This window comes from Lygodium microphyllum, chromosome 14 (assembly GCF_053477565.2).
Source record: "Lygodium microphyllum isolate KBCC chromosome 14, Lygodium_microphyllum_v1.1.10, whole genome shotgun sequence".
NCBI lineage: Eukaryota > Viridiplantae > Streptophyta > Polypodiopsida > Schizaeales > Lygodiaceae > Lygodium > Lygodium microphyllum.
Window position 1 is genome coordinate 56,122,002 of NC_141148.1, and position 18,974 is coordinate 56,140,975.

General features: G+C 45.6%; 1 protein-coding gene across 1 annotated transcript; it reads left to right on the forward strand.

Annotated features, from left to right (window-relative positions):
* Nucleotides 1-519: 519 nt before the first annotated feature.
* LOC148025613 (uncharacterized) lies at nucleotides 520-18,723 on the forward strand. The gene is made up of 3 exons (XM_087692824.1): nucleotides 520-1,059; nucleotides 17,325-17,454; nucleotides 18,312-18,723. The coding sequence occupies exons 1-3, from the start codon at nucleotides 613-615 to the stop codon at nucleotides 18,530-18,532; spliced, it is 798 nt and encodes a 265-aa protein (XP_087548950.1). The 5' UTR covers nucleotides 520-612; the 3' UTR covers nucleotides 18,533-18,723.
* The last annotated feature ends 251 nt before the right edge of the window (nucleotides 18,724-18,974 follow it).

The window sequence follows — 18,974 nt, forward strand, 5'->3', positions numbered from 1 at the left end:
CAACCGATAATCTTTGTTTTTTTAGGTGCTGAATAACAAATCTTGACTTTGGAGTCAAAGCTCCTTTTTTCAAGACATTTCCAAACCAACAAGATAGGTGCATGATCGATGTAGCCAGCCTAGTTGATTTTCCATCTTGTGCCTTGCTAGCTAGGCCAGCCTGTTGCCATTTCCTACACTTTTTATCATCCTTGAAAGCATGCAACTGGAGGCAAACCTATTGTTCCACAATAATACTGCAGAGCTTGACTTGCCAATGCACAGAACAGAAAGAAAAAGGGCATCGAATTTTTCTAATGATCCTATTGGGTCATCCTAACCATTCCCCTCACCAATTTGGTCGTTGGAAACCGGGTCTAGAGGGGAGAGATTTAGATCCAGCGGTGTTTCAATGCCAGATCGTCATCCCCAACAAAAATTAACCAATTCTTCTGTCTTGTGCATACTATCTTGACATGATCTGTCATAAATATAGCCTACTAGACCTTCCCTTAATACTTCATTCAAATGTTCTTAGGCAAGCCCTTGTGATTACAAAGAATTAAGGCTCCAAGTTTTTGGGCTTTTGAAATAATGAGGAAGCGGCAGCGTAACTAATGCTGTGGGACGACGATGTGGGGGTCTCGAGTCGTCAGACTCTCTGCGGCTGCTGCTCACAGAAGAGGGACGTGCTTGCTGTTGCGAGGCACCAGTGAGAGCAGCAGCAGAAGCTTCTCCGAGGCCGCCGCTCTTGTGGAGGTCCAAGAGCCCCTGCCGGACCTGCCGGTCCCTGACCCCAAGCTCACAGAGATCATCAGAGCAGTCCCCAGAGAGAGAGATGGAAGGCTCAACTCAAAGAAGGAGAGGAAGGCAGGCAGAGTTCCGGGTGTTGTCTACAGCCAGGAGGAAGGACACCTGGGTGGCGACAAGGAGCTCATCTCGGTTGAGACCAAGCAAATCTCCAGATTGTTGAAGAGAATAGGATACAGCTTCTTCCTGTCTCGGACCTTTGAATTGGAGATCCGGCCATCCATGGACTCAGAGGATATCATCTCTAGAGAAAGGGTCATTCCTCGTTGGGTATGGTCCCTATCTTTGTCTTGGCATAACGGAACTTTTATCGATCATCCACTTATTGGCCATTGCACACGTTTTATTGATTGCCTAATAGGGTAAACAAGCTGTTTTATTTCCATTCGAGAGATGCTCGTCGAATGCAGCACTATGTCATTGTTCACAAAGGCAATTGCAGTCAATGTGTGGACGTGTGACCCCTCCATTTCTACACGAGTTGCTTCATCGCATGTTAGGGATTGTGCCAGTCTTTTTCAAGATGCAGTCTATGTGGTTCACTGGTTGCTGATACATCAAGAAGATTCCTCTTGTGCATAGCATGCTGTGATGCATGAATCTGAACCACTGCAGTTGTTTGCTTGGAGAATTTGGTTGATCTGTGCCTCCCCACATGTTTGCTTCTGATGTACTCTTTCTTAGAATAGTCAGTTCCAAATCTGCCAGACCCACTATACACACTGCAATATCCACACATATTTTGCCCTATTCACCTATATCAAGAGTGTTTTTTTCTCACCCAGAGAGTAATCAATTTCTGTCACTCCTTTAGCTGCTGCTGTCTCTCCTACCTTCATAACCAGTTTTTCATTATCCTTTGAGAACCTTATCAGTGAAGAAACAGAATAAGAAAATTGAGAAAAACCTATTTCTGGTTCTTTCATTGCCCCCTGTTTTATTTCCCAGAATTTTGGCATCCCCTACTTTGTGCTTATTATATTCTATTAATTTTGTGCATTGATTTGAATGTTGACAAAACTTAACATACTTCCTGCAAGCTATTGTAGTGTGAATCTGGTATGATATTCTATATCGAGTTTTGTGCATGAAGGGGAAAAATACATAGTGGAAAGCATTTATTAAGATCTTACAATTTAAATTTGATGAATACTCTGTATATAGGAGTACCCATTGCATATAATTGAAGAGTAATTCAAGCCCATCCGTGTTATGTACATGTGTGGTGTGTGTACTATGTAGATATGCGCGTGCGCACGCGCGCGTGTGTAGAGATACATAATACACATACACATACATAGGATATAGATGAAAACTAATGGTAAGCATATGAGAGTCACTTAATAATCTTAATTTTTAAGACAATGGACATGACTGGTTCAAAAACACAAGATGCACGATTCACATTTCAAATTGTCGTGCAGGTTGCAACTTGCAACATTGTAAAACCACCCAAAATGACTTAAAGCTTACAATATTTAAACCAAGAGGACCCATGCCACATAAAACGTGAATCATGGAAGTAACATGTGAGAATCATGACTCACATATCAAGTTCAAGATAATGTCATGCATGAGAAAAAGACAATCCAAACTAATATAGTTTGCCACACAAGGGGCCAGGGCTAGTCATGGCAAAAAAGATGAGCATGCAATGGTATTATTTATGCCAATGGTGATACTTAGGTTTTCCTTTGGCTAATCCTATCTACATTAGACAATGAGCCAAAAGTGTAAAAAGTTGTTGGATTACTTAAAACTTACGAAGTGTTGCCTCCATCTCTAGATTGTTGTTAAGAGATTTAGTCACCTCCAAGATGGACACATTCATGGTCTAGCTAGTTTACAGCAATTTATGCAGCATTGCGTTGTGTAGGAGTATTCGGGGTAGTAATTTTGGGCAGTTGCCAGCAGTTTGGGTAATGATCTGAGCAGGTTGGACAGTTTTATTCCGATGTATATCAGATGCCAGGGTTATCTTTAGGGGAAAAGAAATACTTTGTCACCTTTGTCGATGATGCTATACAGAAGGTATGGATTTACCCTATTCGTAGTAAGGACGAAGTGCTTGACAAGCTTAAAAAATTCTTGGCATTGGTTGAAAATCAGATTGATAAGACACTTAAGTGTCTTCGCTCTGAATATGGTGGGGAATATGTGTCTAAGGCCTTTCAGGCATTTTGTGATAGCAAAGGGATAAAGAGGGAGCTCACTGCCCCTCATAATCTACTCCAAAATGGAGTTGCAGAGCATATGAATCGGACTATACATGATTAAATCCATACTATGCTATCTCATGCTGCATTACCCCTGGCTTTTGGACAGAAGTTGTTATGACATCTGTTCACTTGATTAATTGGTCACCAAAGAGGTCTTTTGGGGGGGGGGGGGGGGGAGGAGGAAATCCCTCAGGAAGCGTGGTTGGGCAAGCCACCTTCATATGCTCACCTGAAAGTGTTTGGCTACGAGGCTTTTGTGCACATTCGTAAAGAAGAACACAACAAACTTGAGGCAAAGTCTTGTAAATGCATTTTCCTAGGATATAATGACGAGGGTGAAATGGGGTATAGATTATGGGATCTGAAGAAAAGGAAAATAGTATGCAGCAACAATGTTATCTTCCGGTAAGATCACATGCATAAACAACTCGAAAAGACTGAGGATGTCCGTAGGGTTGTATTCCGGGAAGAAATACCTTTTGGACAGTAAAATGTGTCCTCTGTACAGCAGCAAATACATGTTGTAAATGAATCTGCAAATGCAAAAAATAATGCGGGAAATGATCGGCGAGCCATTGCCCATAATGATGAGCCACTGGATGTGCAAGAATAACCATGACAGCAAGTTGTTAATGCTGATTTGCAGGCTGAAATGCTAGGATAGCGAGCTGAAAATGAAAATTTACAAGCTCAATAGCCAGCAAACAATGATCATTGGGTTAGTAGATCGTCTAGGGCTACTAGACAACCTGATAGATTCGTTTGTGATGCAAACAATGTGGTTGATTGTGTCATGTTGACAGATTGTGGTAAACCATCTTGCTTCAAGGAAGCAATGGACATACAATACAACAAGAAATGGTATAAAGCCATGTTGTAAGAGATGGAATCTCTTGAGAAAAACGGCACTTGGGACTTGGTGTAGTTGTCTAAAGGGCAGAAAACATTTTCATGCAAATAGGTTTACAAGATGAAGGTTACTTTTGGTTCCTCACCAAAGTACAAAGCAAGATTGATTGTGAAGGGGTACAAGCAAGAACATGGAGTTGACTTTGATGAGATCTTCTCTCCTGTATTCAAGATGACTACATTGAGAACCATTTTGGGCTTGGTTACAGCTAAAGATATGGAGCTCATACAGATGGATGTAAAGACTGCATTCTTACATGGTGATGTGCATGAAGACATATATATGTAGTAGCCTGAAGGGTTTGTGGTAAAAGAGAAAGAGAAGATGGTATGTAAACTCAAAGGGAGTTTGGATGGGATAAAACAAGCACCAAGAGAATGGTATCATAAGTTTGATATATTTATGCAGACTCAAGGTTTTCATAGAAGTTAAGTGAATCACTGCTTGTATACCAAGAAGGCAGTAGATAATAGCCTGATTATCTTGGTTCTGTATGTTGATGACATGCTGATTGTTGGCAGGGATACTCATGTCTTGGACTCATTGAAGCAAAGTCTTCATAGCAACTTTGACATGAAGGATCTTGGTGATGCAAATCACATTCTTGGCATACGAATACTTAGAGATAGGTCAAAAGGATTACTCTATCTATCTCAGCAAGAGTATATCTCCAAGGTTTTATAGTGTTTCAATATGGAGGGGGGGAAAACAATTGGGGTTCCATTACCTCCATATGTGAAACTCAGTGTAGAGGACAGCCCTATATTTGATGATGAGAAGGTTGAAATGGCCAAGATACCATATGCTTCAGTTGTTGGCAGTTTGATGTATGCTATGGTTGCTACATGTCTTGACATTGCCTTTGCAGTGGGAGTGGTTAAGAGATACATGGCAAACCTTGGTAAAAAGCATTGGGAAGCAATGAAAGTTATTATGAGATACCTCAAAGGGACAAAGGATTTATGCATTTTCTTTGGAAAGCAGAAGGTACCTGTCGTTGGCTTTATGGATGTAGAGCATGCTGGTTATGCAGACTGCAGAAAGTCCACTTCTGGGTATGCGTTTATCTTCACAGGAGGAGCAGTCTCTTGGATCTCCAAGCTACAAGAGCGTTTTACATTGTCTACTACAGAGGCAGAGTATGTGGCTGCCACTGAGGCATGCAAGGAGGCTTTATGGCTTTTACGTCTGGTGGGAGATCTTGGCGTTATAGAGTTACCTGTTCTCCATTGTGATAGTCAGAGTGCTATCATGCTAGCACAAAATCCCGTCTTTCATGCAAAGACGAAGCACATATAGGTGAAGTATCACTTCATTAGAGATGTACTTGACAATAAGAGCATTGAGCTTGTCAAAGTGCATACAGATGATAATCTTGCAGACCTTCTCATGAAGGATCTTCTAGTAGAGTGGTTTGCTCATTGCCGAGAGATGATGGGAGTTGGATAGGTATATGTATTTCAGCTTTGTACATACCTAGACTTAGCTGATTCTTTTTTTCTCTTAAGGCACATTGCCTTTAGGTGAGAGGTTGTTGGAAATAAAGAGCCATCGTGCCTTTTATATGTGCATGGGTGTGAACACACCCTTAGCACATTTGTACTTTTATATATATCTATCTAAAACCTAAAGAGGTACACACAAAAAAATTGTATCCAAGAACATCGTGCATTTCTCTCTCTGACTCTGACTCTCTACTCTTGCTCACGTTTTGCTCTCTCTGCCTGACATTTTTATCATAGGACATTGCATCGCCACTGCACATTGCTCATTTCAAAGTGGATGAAGTGGATGAAGCACCCCGTTAGAAAAGCAAGGTAGAAGTCATCGCCATGATAGTATCGAGAGAGATGCTGCACGATCCGCCTCGGGAGGGAAAATCGCCATGCTAGAAGAAGAGCAAGTACTCCTAGGATGGCGAAACCATGAAAGGAATGGTGCGCATCCCCATGTCTCTAGCCCAGGTAGGACCAAAGCAATCTGCAAGTTAGCCCTACATTGAAAGACAAAACCCTGCATAAGAGATGAGAATCTGCAAACACAGAGGTTAGGGGTGAGATGCTCCAAAGCAAAACATAACAGAAAGACAATCTAACTCAAAATAAATGCAATGATGTGTATGTGTGTGAGTAAATGCAGCGGAAGACAAAAGAATGGAAAAGCGAAGGGCAATGAATCCTATGGGCCCGACCTAAGAGTGTGAAAAATGAACGCTAGACTAACCTAGGGTATCTGAAAGGTTCTAGAGACATGCTAGTCTAAGAAGATGGCCACCATCGCGTATGTCAAGTAGCAGGGATCTACGAAGGGAATGCCTGATGAGGTGGAGAGGGAGGTGAGATGGATGCATGAAGTGCAACGGGATTGGATCTTGCAGACCAATCAGCCAGTCCCTCAAGGGTAGTGAAAGAGATGGGCTGCTGAGGCTGTACTCGAGCCATATGTCCAGCAGCAGCAACGGGTGCCCAAGGAGCAAATGAAGTAGGAGTGGAAGATATACCTCCACTGGACTGTGCAGTCGCAGTGGTCTGTTGAGGCTTTTTAGGTGGAAGACCTTGGGCCTTGGAGCGACACTCCTTGTCCACATGGCCTGCTCTCTGCTAGTGTGTGCAAAATCAATTTTTCTTAGGGAGTTGCTGCCAGATAGATCTAGATTCTTTGGTTTCCTCTGAGGAAGAGGAGTCACCCTTTGATTGGCTTGCCTTCGCATATTGCGAGTTCTTACCACTGGTGGTTTTTCCTCCCGAAGAAGAGGCAACCAACTCCGTCTGCTCTGAATAAGGCTATGATGAGGATTTCTTGTGGACTTGATCATGCAGCCTTGCGTAACGCAAAAATTGACACAACAACTCGTAGAAGGTTGGCAATCGAGGTTGGGAGATGATATGTTGAATGAAATTGAAGTACGTTTCAAGCAACTTATTCAAGAAGAATGTAACCTGATCATCATCTAACTTTGGAGAGCCAATAGTGGCGAACTCGGCAAGTAACCGTCTATATTCGGCCAGCTTGACGTTGAGATCATCCCCTTCCTTAATAGAGAACCCTTGAAGCTCAAAGTCGAGATTGATGCGCCGAATACGATCACGAGCCGCATAGTGGTCGAGAAGGTAACTCTAACGCTCTGACACGAGCAGGAAGTGCTGCAATTGAGAGTGAAACTCAAGAAGCAACCCTTGCATGAGCTCAACATTGGCTGTGGCATTATGGGCTCTCCATTGACAGATGTAGTCAGGGTGAGCTAGCCGAGGGTTCGGCATAGGCTCCAGACCAATGACGAGGTCCCAAAGACCTTGAGACTCAAGCACTTGTTGCGTGAAATTAGACCAAGTGGTGAAATTTCACCCACTAAAACGTGTCTTATCTGTGAAGGCATTCTTGGCCATTGCAATAGGTGTGGTAGCACTTGGAGATGGATAGTGTGAAAAAGTGTAGTGTGGGTAGGATGGGGGAGTGGAGTACACTTGGGAATGGACCCTAGAGTGCCCACTGGGCATGTGGGTAGTGTGCAAGGTGAATCCATAGGTAGGGATGGGTTGACTAGGCATTGGCATGGTAGCCACATGAGGAACCTAAGGAGGTGGGATGGGAACACGGGGAGTAGAAGATGGGAATCCCTACGAAGGTGTAACCCAAGGAGAGTGTGAAGATGCACCATAAGTGGAGGATGGAAACCCTTGCGTTTGAGTGGTCATGTGAGTTGTGAAGCTGGGGATAGTGAGGGGGAGGCCCATCATAGTCGACCCAAGAGTTATGGGTGTGCTCATTTGTTGAAAGGTGAGAGGCACTGTGTTAAAGGGTGTCATTCCCCCTAGCGAAGTACCATGGTGCAAAGAGGTAGAGAATGGGGTGGAGAAGGAAAAGGTGCTAGGAGCGGAGATGGAAGATCCAAACCCTAGGGTCTGTGATGCAGATGTGGATCGTAATCCAAGGTTTTGGAAAGATGATGATGTTAGCCTGCTCTTCTTCAGTCTCAGTCCGTCATCTCCTGGTTGTGAGCTCCTGTCAGAGTCTGACAGGAGACAGAAGAGCTCTGTCAGGACATTTTTGTGGCTGCCCTAGTCAGCATGCAGTCCTGGGTTTGTTACAGCCCAAACTGGGCTGTTTTTGTCCAGACTGCCCATTTTTCTGGGCAGTCGGCCAGATCTGGCCAAAGTCGGCCAGATCTGGCTGGTCGGCCAAATCTAGCCAGGTCGGCCAGTTTGGCTGGTCGGCCAGTTTGCTGGCCTGGGGGCTATTTATAGCAGCCCCCCCAGTCAGTCCAGCATTGTTCTCTGCAGGTACAGCACTGCTCCCTCCGTCTCCGTCTCCGGCATTGGTGCTGCCACTGCGTCCAGTCTGTCCTGGTTCCCTCACTGATGCTCCGGGCTGCGTACAGGGACTGTTCTGTCCATTCCAGTGTATTCAGCATTCATCTCAGTCAGTGCAGACTTTCTTCCTTCATTCTCTGCTTTCTCTCTCCTCTCCTCCGTGTTCGTGTTCTTCTTCCGTTGCGCACTCTCACATGGTATCATCGCCTGATTGAGAGCACGGAGGACACACCTTCAGGAGAGAAATACCTTACTGCTGCTGCCAACAGATCAACCACAGCTAGGTGACTTCATCAGGAGGCTGTACAGCCTGCGTTTGCTGCCCACGCTGACTGCAGAGGCTGCCACGTCATCCAGCGACGCAGCAACCCTGCGTTTTCCACCAGGCGGCCTCTCCTGCTGCTGCGCGACCTCCCTACAGGCTGCGTTTTGCTGTTCTGTAGGTCGCTTCCACCTCAGGCGGCTCTTTTCCTGCTGGAGACCTCTGTCCGGGCTGTTTCCTGGTGCTGGTGGTCTCTTCTCTGGTGTTCGACATCAGTATTCTTGCGTTTTGCAGATCCAGGTGTTTGTAGCACTCTCTGCCTGTGTCTTGGTGGTTGGTGACCACATTGCTGGTCCTATTTCGACAACGGCACAACTTTCTTTGGTATTTTGTAGATTGGAAGATGTCTTACCAGTTTTCAGGCTTTGAAGACTCAGAGGATGAGCTTCTCTCTCATCATTCCTCTGAGCGGAGGCGGGATTATCGTGAAGTTCGACATTGGGAAGAACCTCCTCGTACTCGTCCTTCTTCAGTCCATGCATCTCAGAGGGTTCCATCTACTGCGAAGGTTTCTTCAGTGAAGACTGCTTCAGATGTGCGGATGCCTTCCTTGATTCCCTCTATACAGGTGCCGATTCTCCCTTCCTTTCCGAAGGAAGATAAGTTGGATGGTTCCAACTACTCCCTATGGTCCTGCAAGGTGGCTTGCATCCTTGATACCTTTGACCTTTGGGAGCTTGTTTCTTCTACCATCGTCCGACCCCCCGTGGATTCGTCCGATGGCACTTCTATGGACCGTGCAGCCTTATGGGATAGGCTCAACTCTCGAGCCCGTTCCTTTCTTTTTATGAGTCTACATGATTCTGTTCTTGTCCATGTTCACAGGTTACAGACCGCGGCGGAAGTGTGGACAAAGCTTGCGTCTTTGTATCAGCACAAGACATTTGCTCACAAGATTTCCCTGGAGAAGAAGTTGCGGATGCTCAGTCTTGATGGTTCTTCTTCCATGAAGGAGCACATCACGAAGATGGAGGATATGCGAGGCGAGCTAGCCTCTCTTGGTCGTCTGATATCGTCTGAGGATATGGCGATGATTCTGTTGACTCAGCTGCCATCACCCTGTTATGATGTCTTCTACACCAGCCTCATCACTTTGAGGACCCGTGAGACACTCCTATGGGAGGAGCTTTCCCCACTTGTCTTGGAGCATGACGAGTGACTCAAAGAGGTGGGAGCCAGTGGCTCCACCAAGGCATTTACGGCCGGCACAGGTGGCGGCAAGAAGAAGAAACAAAAGAAGGAGAAGGCCAAGGACAAGAAGGAGGACAAGAAGGATGCGAAGGAGAAGAAGCCCAAATGTCCCCATTGTGGGAAGGGCACTCATCCCGAGGAAAAGTGTTGGCAGAAGTATCCCCATTTGAAGCCTAAGGAGAAGGACTCGAAGGCGGCCCCAGCCACAACAGAATCTGCGTTTGTGCATCTCTTTGTTGAGGAAGACACTGCCCTAGCTTCTACCACTCAGGAGAAGCCTTGGCTCGTCGACAGTGGAGCATCTTCACATATGACCTTCCGTCAGGATTGGCTTCAGGATCTTCGTTCCAGAGGGGGTACAGTCACCATTGGTGACAATTCTACAGTTCCTGTTTGAGGCGTGGGGACTTTACCTATGTTTTCTGATAGGCGGTCTTCCTCCGCCAAAGTTCTCTATGTCCCTGATTTGGGTTTTAACCTATTAGCTGTGCATGGCCTTACTCAGTTAGGTACCCGAGTCATTTTTACACAGGATGCAGTCACAGTGGAGGATGCTTCTACAGGTGATGCTCTTTGGACAGGTACATAGGAGGGTGGGCTTTATACGCTCATAGCCTTGGCTGCGCGGACTTCCCATGAGCTTGGGCTGCTTTGGCATGCTCGGTATGGTCATTTGAACCTCGATTCTCTTCGCCGGGCTTCTAGGAGGAAGATGGTGGAGGGACTTCCTGATTTCCCTCCTCTTCACACATTGTGCCCTAGCTGCTTGCGGGGCAAGCAGCACCGGCAGCCTCACCCGCAGGTTGCTTCTAGGCGGGCTACTTCTCCGCTTGAGTTGGTTCATACCGACCTTTGCGGACCGATGGGCACGGCCTCCCTTGGGAAGGCCAAGTATTTGATGCTGATTGTGGACGACTTTAGTCGTTATGTGTGGCCTTATTTCTTGGAGTACAAGAGCGAGGCGTACTCCCGTTTTTGTGAGTGGCAGGTGTTTGTGGAGACCCAAACAACTTCCAAGGTTCGTAGTGTTCGAGCTGATCACGGTGGCGAGTTCACTTCTCACCTTTTCTCTCAGTTTTGCAGGGATCATGGTATTCAGGTGGAGTATTCCCATCCGAACACACCATCAGAGAATGGTGTGGTGGAGCGTGCGAATCGGACCATGATTGAGATGGCCCGATCTATGCTGGAGCATAGGAGTCTTCCTCATTTCCTTTGGGGTGAGGCGGTGGCTACAGCGGTGCATATTCGCAACCGCTCTCCGACTTCGGCGTTACAGGACATGACTCCGTATGAGGCTTTCTTTGGGAAGAAGCCTTCTGTGTCCCATTTTCTCATCTTTGGGTGTGATGCTTTTGTCCATGTGGACAAGAAGAAGAGGAAGACGAAGTTCGACTCTAAGTCGCGAAAGCTTATCTTCGTTGGTTATAGTACGACCACGAAGGGATATCGGCTCTATGACTCGACGACGCGGACGATTGAGGTGAGCAGGGATGTGATCTTTGATGAGGCTTCGGCCTCTGAGGATCCGATTGATGGTTCTATTATAGATGGTTCTTCATCCTCGACGGACCCCCCCGACCCCCCCCCACCTTCTCTCCCTTCCCTTCCTTCCAGGATGCCCCTTAGCACCCCCCCCATTCCTCCTCCTTCGGCTTCCCTTTCCCCTTTGGTGGATGTGCCTTCGTCTTCTACGAGCTCTTCTACCGCCACTTCGGGATCTTCACGGGATATACAGCCTTCTTCAGATGCGGAGGATCTACCTTCACTCGGTGATGGGGAGTCCCTCTTCGATATGGGTGCTTTACAGGTTCTGGAGGCCCCCCGGTCTCCCTCACAGCAGCAGGAGTCTCTCAGGATTCCTTTATGGTATCGCCGGCTCATGCAGGATTCAGGTGTTACTCACTTTCGTGCTTCTTCTTTAGGTCCACGTCGATCAGCACGTTTACAGGCCCAGCGGGACAGTTCACTATGTGTGAACTATGCTCTTATGTCACAGATTCTTCAGGATTCCGAGCCTTCCACTGTGGAGGAGGCTCTTGCACAGGATATTTGGAGACAGGCTATGCAGGCCGAGCTGGATTCCATCGAGCGAAACCATACGTGGGAGCTTGTTCCGCGTCCCGCGAAACGGAAGGTGATTGGTGTGAAATGGGTCTTTAAGACCAAATATATTGCAGATGGCTCCTTGGACAAGCATAAAGCTAGGCTTGTTGCCAAGGGTTTTGCTCAGCGTGCAGGGTTGGATTACTTTGAGACTTGTGCTCCTACAGCCAGGATGTCTACCATCCGAGTTCTTTTGGCTCTTGCTGCTCACCACCGTTGGCCTGTCTATCAGATGGACGTCAAGTCTGCTTTTCTGAATGGCGTTCTTGAGGAGGAGATTTATGTTTCATAGCCTCTTGGTTTTCTTGTGCAGGGGAAGGAGGATCATGTCTACAGGCTGCGGAAGGTTCTTTATGGCCTAAAGCAGGCTCCTCGTGCTTGGTACCAGCGGATTGACCGCTTCTTTATACAGAGTGGCTTTGCGCGCTCCGCTTATGATCCCAACCTCTACTTACGGGTTGTGGATTCTCTTTCGGTGTTCCTTATCTTGTATGTGGATGATCTTATCATTACAGGGAGCGACACTCAGCAGGTGGAGCATACACGGTCCATTCTTCAGCAGGAGTTTGACATGACGGATCTAGGGATCCTTCACTTCTTTCTAGGTTTGGAGATCTATCAGATGGCACAGGGCATTTTTATCTCGCAGCACAGGTACATCTCTGAGCTTCTTTCAGAGTTTGATATGGCTGAGAGTCGGCCTATCTCATGCCCCATGGACCCTGAGTCCAAGCTTTTGACAGTTGGAGTTCCTCTTATCGATCCCACCCGTTACAGGTGCCTTGTCGGCTCTCTTATCTGGCTGCTTCACACTCGGCCGGATATCTCTTTTGTGGTGGCTTTATTGTCTTCTTTTATGCAGACTCCTACCCAGGATCACTGGCAGGCGGCCTTGCGGGTTCTTCGCTATTTACAGGGGACTCGATCCTTCGGGATCATGTATGGAGATGGGATTACCCTTTCTGGATGGAGTGATTCTGATTGGGCAGGTGATGTGGATTCGCGACGATCCACTACAGGTTATGCTTTCACCCTTGGATCTGGTGCTGTCTCTTGGAGCAGCAAGAAGCAGCCTACTGTGGCACTTTTTTCTACAGAGGCTGAGTATAGGGCCCTTTGTTCGACCGCTATGGAGGCAGTTTGGCTTCGTCGCTTACTCGCGGAGATTGGCTTTTCCCAGACCGGACCTACGGAGCTGCGCGTGGATAACCAGAGTGCTCTTGCTCTGGCCAAGAACCCGGTGTTTCATGCTCGCACGAAGCACATTGAGGTTCAATATCACTATGTTCGAGAGCGGATCGTGGATTCGGAGCTGGTGGTGGTCTATTGTCCTATGGCGGCCAATGCAGCTGATCTCTTTACAAAGCCATTGCCTCAGGCTTCTTTGCTTCATCACATGCGGTTCTTGGGTCTTCAGACTCTCCTAGGAGTTGAGAGGGGGTGTTAGCCTGCTCTTCTTCAGTCTCAGTCTGTCATCTCCTGGTTGTGAGCTCCTGTCAGAGTCTGACAGGAGACACAGGAGCTCTGTCAGGACATTTTTGTGGCTGCCCTAGTCAGCATGCAGTCCTGGGTTTGTTACAGCCCAAACTGGGCTGTTTTTGTCCAGACTGCCCATTTTTCTGGCCAAAGTCGGCCAGATCTGGCTGGTCGGCCAAATCTGGCCAGGTCGGCCAGTTTGGCTGGTCGGCCAGTTTGCTGGCCTGGGGGACTATTTATAGCAGCCCCCCCAGTCAGTCCAGCATTGTTCTCTGCAGGTACAGCACTGCTCCCTCCGTCTCCGTCTCCGTCTCCGGCATTGGTGCTGCCACTGCGTCCAATCTGTCCTGGTTCCCTCACTGACGCTCCGGGCTGTGTGCAGGGACTGTTCTGTCCATTCCAGTGTATTCAGCATTCATCTCAGTCAGTGCAGACTTTCTTCCTTCATTCTCTTCTTTCTCTCTCCTCTCCTCCGTGTTCGTGTTCTTCCGTTGCGCACTCTCACAGATGAGAGGTGTGATATAGAAGAGGGTGGGATGGAAGGAAAGTGAGAAGTGTGTGTGACATGCTCAAATGAAATAGAAGTTGTAGATGTACTTGCATTCCGTCTGCTTCGTGAGCCCCCTCTATTAAAGTCCACATATGTAAAGCCATTCGGATCCTGTACCTCAAAAGAAGAAACAGGCTAGGGTTTTGATTTATGCAACACAAAAGAATTGTACAAACCTGACATTGGACCTGGTTGAGATCATAAAGATGGATCACCAGATGTTCTGAATGCCGTATATGTCCTCCATGATTGGAGAGGTGGCTAGCCTCACCAACCAGTCCTTATGTGGTAGCAAAATTGGTAGGAGGGGTGTAAACATCACTGTACTTGTTGCGATAGTACTCCTCTAAGTCCTCCTCTGTCATGTTAGTGAAATTTGGATTAGGAGTAGAAGAAGAAGGGGAAGGTGGAGTGTCGTCCTCCTCACCAAGTCCATAATGTCGTCTCAGGGCCTCCAATGATGGAGAAGCTTGATAGGACATCATAGGAACTGGAGAAGAAGGTGTTTGGTACATTGTGATTCGGTTACGAGTCGTATTGTGTGCCTTGCACAAAAACTAGCTCTCCACAATATCCATAGGATACTCTTTACAAGAGCACTAGCTCTGACACCATGTGAAGAAAATTGCTACGATTTGCACTCAGGACACACAGAGTGTACGACTATGACAGAAACACAAAGAGATAGACACAGACACAAAGGGCAAAACTCAAACCCTAAACGCAAAACTCAAAACTCAAACATAGTAACTCAAACACAAACAGAAGAAGGGAGAGAGAGAACACAACTCTGAAGTGAATGAATGCTGTAAATGAAAGTAAGAGTGTACAATGTGGTAAAGGGCAAAGCAATGTCAGAGTGTGACATCCACTAGAGACGGATCTGGAGTGCTGAAACCACCAGTCGGAGCTGTAGGAGTGCTGAATAGTGAATGGTAGGAGGCCGATCACCAAAACGCAGCAGTCTGGAGGCTGGAAATTGGTAAATGCAGCAGTGTACCATCGGTCGGACGTTGGAAACTGTGCACAGGCGTTGTAGACAGCAGGGCGACAGTTGGAGAAGGTGTGTTGGAGAGTGACAATGCCTCATCATAGGCCTTTTTACTTTTTGTATCTACTATCGTTGTATCCACTTAGCACTATGATTATGTACTAGACTCTAGTTGTAATGCATGTTGTGCGTAGCGGTTGTGACCATGAGGATCGCCCCCATGTTTTCATCTTATTTTGTAATGACATGGTTATTTTCACTTTAAATATGTGTTCTATTGTTTAATGATTTATAGTTTTAAAACAAATCAAGTTATTATTTTTGTACTAATATCGTATTGTACCTTATTAAATCATGAGGTACCATTTAGTATTGTATTTTACCATACCGTACCATATTGTTCATTCTGTACTTCATAACTACGGTGGGTAGGTAGAAGATGGGGTGGAAAAAGAGAGAGTGCTAGGAGCGAAGATGGAGGATTCAACTCCTAGGTGGTGGATGCGGAAGTGGAGTATAATCCTAGGTTTTGGAATGAAGAAGAGAGGATATTGAAGCGTGCATTGAAAAAGGTGGGATGGGAGGGATTTGAGAAGAGTGGTTTACATGTTCAAATGAAAAAGAGGATGCAGATATACTTGATGAAGGTTGTTTGCTTCAAGAATCCTCTCTATTGAAGTTCACATACAAAGAATCATCCGAATCATGCACTCTAAAAGGAGAAACATGAGAGGGTTTTGATTCATACGACCGAAAAGGATTGTACGAATGTGGCATTGGGCTTGGCTTTGAAGTGTGCATTGGAAAGGTGGGATGGGAGGGATTTGAGAAAAGTAGTTTACATGTTCAAATGAAAAAGGAGATCTAGATATTCTTGATGAAGGATGTTTGCTTCAAGAGTCCTCTTTGTTGAAGTTTACATACAAAAAATCATCCAAATCATGCACACTAAAAGGAGAAACAAAGAGGGTTTTGATTCATATGACCAAAAGGGATTGTACGAGCATGGCTTGGCTGAGATGAGGAAGAGGGATCGCCAATCGTCCCAAATGTCATATGTTCTTCATGATTGGAGAGGTGGCTAGCCTCACCACCAGAGGGTGTAGCAAAGCTGGTAGGAGGGGTGTAAGCTCGACTATATGTGATGTGCAAGTGCTCTTCAAACTACTCCTCTATCATGAGACTGAAATATGGAATACGAAAAAAAACAAAGAAGATGAAGATGGAGGTGGGGTGCCGTCTTCCTCATCGAGTCCATAATGCCTCCTCAGGGTCTCTAAGGATGGAGAAGCTTGATAAGTCATCATGGGGTCTCGAGAAGGTGTCTGAGACATTGTGAGCATGGTCACAACTGATGAGGGACTGGGATGGTGATAGGAATGGGGACGTGACAGGAACTGTGAGCATGGAGAAGCTTGATAAGTCATCATGGGGTCTCGAGAAGGTGTTTGAGACATTGTGAGCATGGTCACAGCTGATGAGGGACTGGGACGGTGATAGGAATGGGGATGTGACAGGAACGGTCGAAAATAGGGAACAAGGGATTGGGATGGCATTAAAAACATTCAAAATATACTAAAAAAGTAACAAATTTTTAAACTTTACCTTTATCCTAAATGTGCATGATCAAAGTTGCGCACAAAAGTGTGACTTAAGACTAATTTATGCAAATAACTGTTAACAGTGAACATGACATAAATAGCCCGGGGACCAATCCCCAAGGCAAGTGCGACGTTAAGTGTTGGAGTGTAATGTCCACCTGAGACGGATCTTGAGTGTTGTAACCATGAGTCAGAGTAGTCCGGGGTTGTAGAAGACCAAAACACGGATCATCAGAAGCAATAGGATGCTCGATGATAGTAGTGAAGGTGCTTGAGGATGCTGGCGATGGTTGTAGAGACAATCACTTGATTGTGGAGGGCCTGTCACCAAGTATTAGGAGTGCAAACACAATCTAGATAGGTAGGGGAAGGTGTTGGTGATGGCTGAATGCTCCAAACACAGCAATAGGGAGGGTGTTAGGCTGCAGGGCAGTAGTAGGAGAGCAGTTGCCAAGTGCTAGGCTGATGAAGACGATGTGGCAGTAATCGCGGAGGTTGGACAGCCAGTGGTGGAAGGTTGATGGTTGAAATCTGCACTGAAGAGTGAGAGGGGTGTCCTTGATCCATCACATTCCATAGGTGTGGCTAGACATGTAACATTTGTTGGAGCCACTTTTTGCAGTAATGTGGCTACATCTTTCCCTCTTCCTACCTTTTTATTCTACTTGTGACGTATCCTTCTAGACCTTTTCCTGCAGAAAATTGTATAGTTCAAGTGACCTGAGCATTGAAAAACTCTGTGCATGTATTTTAATTAAGATGTATGTAGGTTTTGTTGAAAGTCATGCAGGTGTCTGATGTGTAATTGAGTGGCATTGGCTGTGTTGGCTGCTGACACATCTGTTCCTGGCTGTACCAGGTCCACTTGCATGCAGGAACTGATGCTATTCTAAATGCAACCTTTCTTCGGGCTCCTCCTGAAGCAGTAATAAAAGTTGATGTCCCACTGCTATATATTGGAGAAGATGCATGCATTGGCATACGCAAAGGTTTGCACGTCTGTCTCAGTGGAGTGCACTTAATGTCAAAATATGTCAATATACTCGAAAAAAATCAGGATTCCTGTTTTGAGGCTGTCTGCTACTCCCTAACTGTGATATGGTTGTGAGTTTAATAAGATTGAGCTTCATTTGCTTTACTGCTCTGTGCTGAGAATTAGATCCGAGGTAGAATGAGGAATTTGTATGCACTCATACACCGGACTAAAAAGAGGCATGCTAATCATCTAATCATCATTTACATGTTGGCAACTGCTTATATTCTTAGTTTCATTATGAGAAGTTTCTTGGTAATTCTGGTGAGGAATCCTGATGTTCAAGAATGGTCATTAAAACATAAAATTAACAGCTTGCAGTCTATCACTCATGCATGGCACCTGTTTAAGCTAACTCATGCACATGGTCTTACCAGACAACCTCTTGGTCTTGAACAATAGTCTGAGCTTGGAATGGACTTGGTTCTGATATGAAAATGTATTTCTGCACAGCAAGGTGGATCACTCTCTTATGTAGCAACATGTATGGGAGTGTATGTAGCAATACATGCAAGAGTGGAGGAGTTAGAAACATATCCATTGGGTGCACTGTATGAAATGACCCAACGCAAATTATCAACTCTCTAAGGGTCGCAAACGAGTACTAATAGTGCTAACTCACCAAATAAGGCAATAGAGGCTGTGGGAGGTCTGATTTTATGGATTCCAGTGGCTAGAGTTTTAACCAGTGAAAGTGTGGGAGGATAAGTTTCAGGAATATTTGCTGCATGTCTTGTACTTGTAGCAAGGTTTGATTGTTGATTCTGACAGTTCTACATCTGATTTTGGAAGTCCTGTCTCTGTGATTTACAGGTGGATATCTAAATACTATGAAAAGGACTGTAAAGTTCAGATGCCCAGCAGATCTTATCCCCCCATATGTGGAAGTCAATCTTAGTAACTTAGACATAAAGGATAAAGTCCTTATGCGAGACTTGAAGGTTCATCCTTCAATCAGACTTGCAGTTAAAGATTGGAGTTTGCCTGTATGTAAAGTCATGGGAACTCGTAAATCAGATTCAGCACGTCCCTGATAACTTGTATTAGACAGGATTGGTTGTGAAAAGATTACTACTCGTTGATGGTTTGGGGGTTCTGGAAATAATGTGAAGGTAGTGGCTTCGTTTTTGATACTGACACAACTTGTTTTCGGTCAACCTATGCTACTAATGTTTGAAGCCCTCTTATAGTGCTTGTCTTTTTCTAATGCGAGTGGTTGCACTCATCTTAGCTGTCCAATGGAGTTTGTTTCTCTTAGTTAGTGCTTGAGGTTTTTACATGCCGAGAAGTCTTCATTGCTTATTGTGAAGAGGTTAGTATGGTTTTGGAATAAGTATAGTGGAATTTTGTTGTGCCCTTGTTTCCACAATCAACTATTTCGTTTTAGTAGGTTAATAAAAGCTTGAAATATATATAGAAGCTTGCAATATATACAAGAGTGTAAAAATTGTCCAATCAGTGATCAACTAAATAAAT

Bases quoted from the DNA above. Each gene is read 5' to 3' on its own strand.
- LOC148025613 (XM_087692824.1), top strand. From the start codon at position 613: ATGTGGGGGTCTCGAGTCGTCAGACTCTCTGCGGCTGCTGCTCACAGA. The intron at 1,060-17,324 runs GTATGGTCCCTA...TGGCTGTACCAG, and splicing joins AAAGGGTCATTCCTCGTTGG to GTCCACTTGCATGCAGGAAC. The intron at 17,455-18,311 runs GTTTGCACGTCT...TGTGATTTACAG, and splicing joins ATGCATTGGCATACGCAAAG to GTGGATATCTAAATACTATG.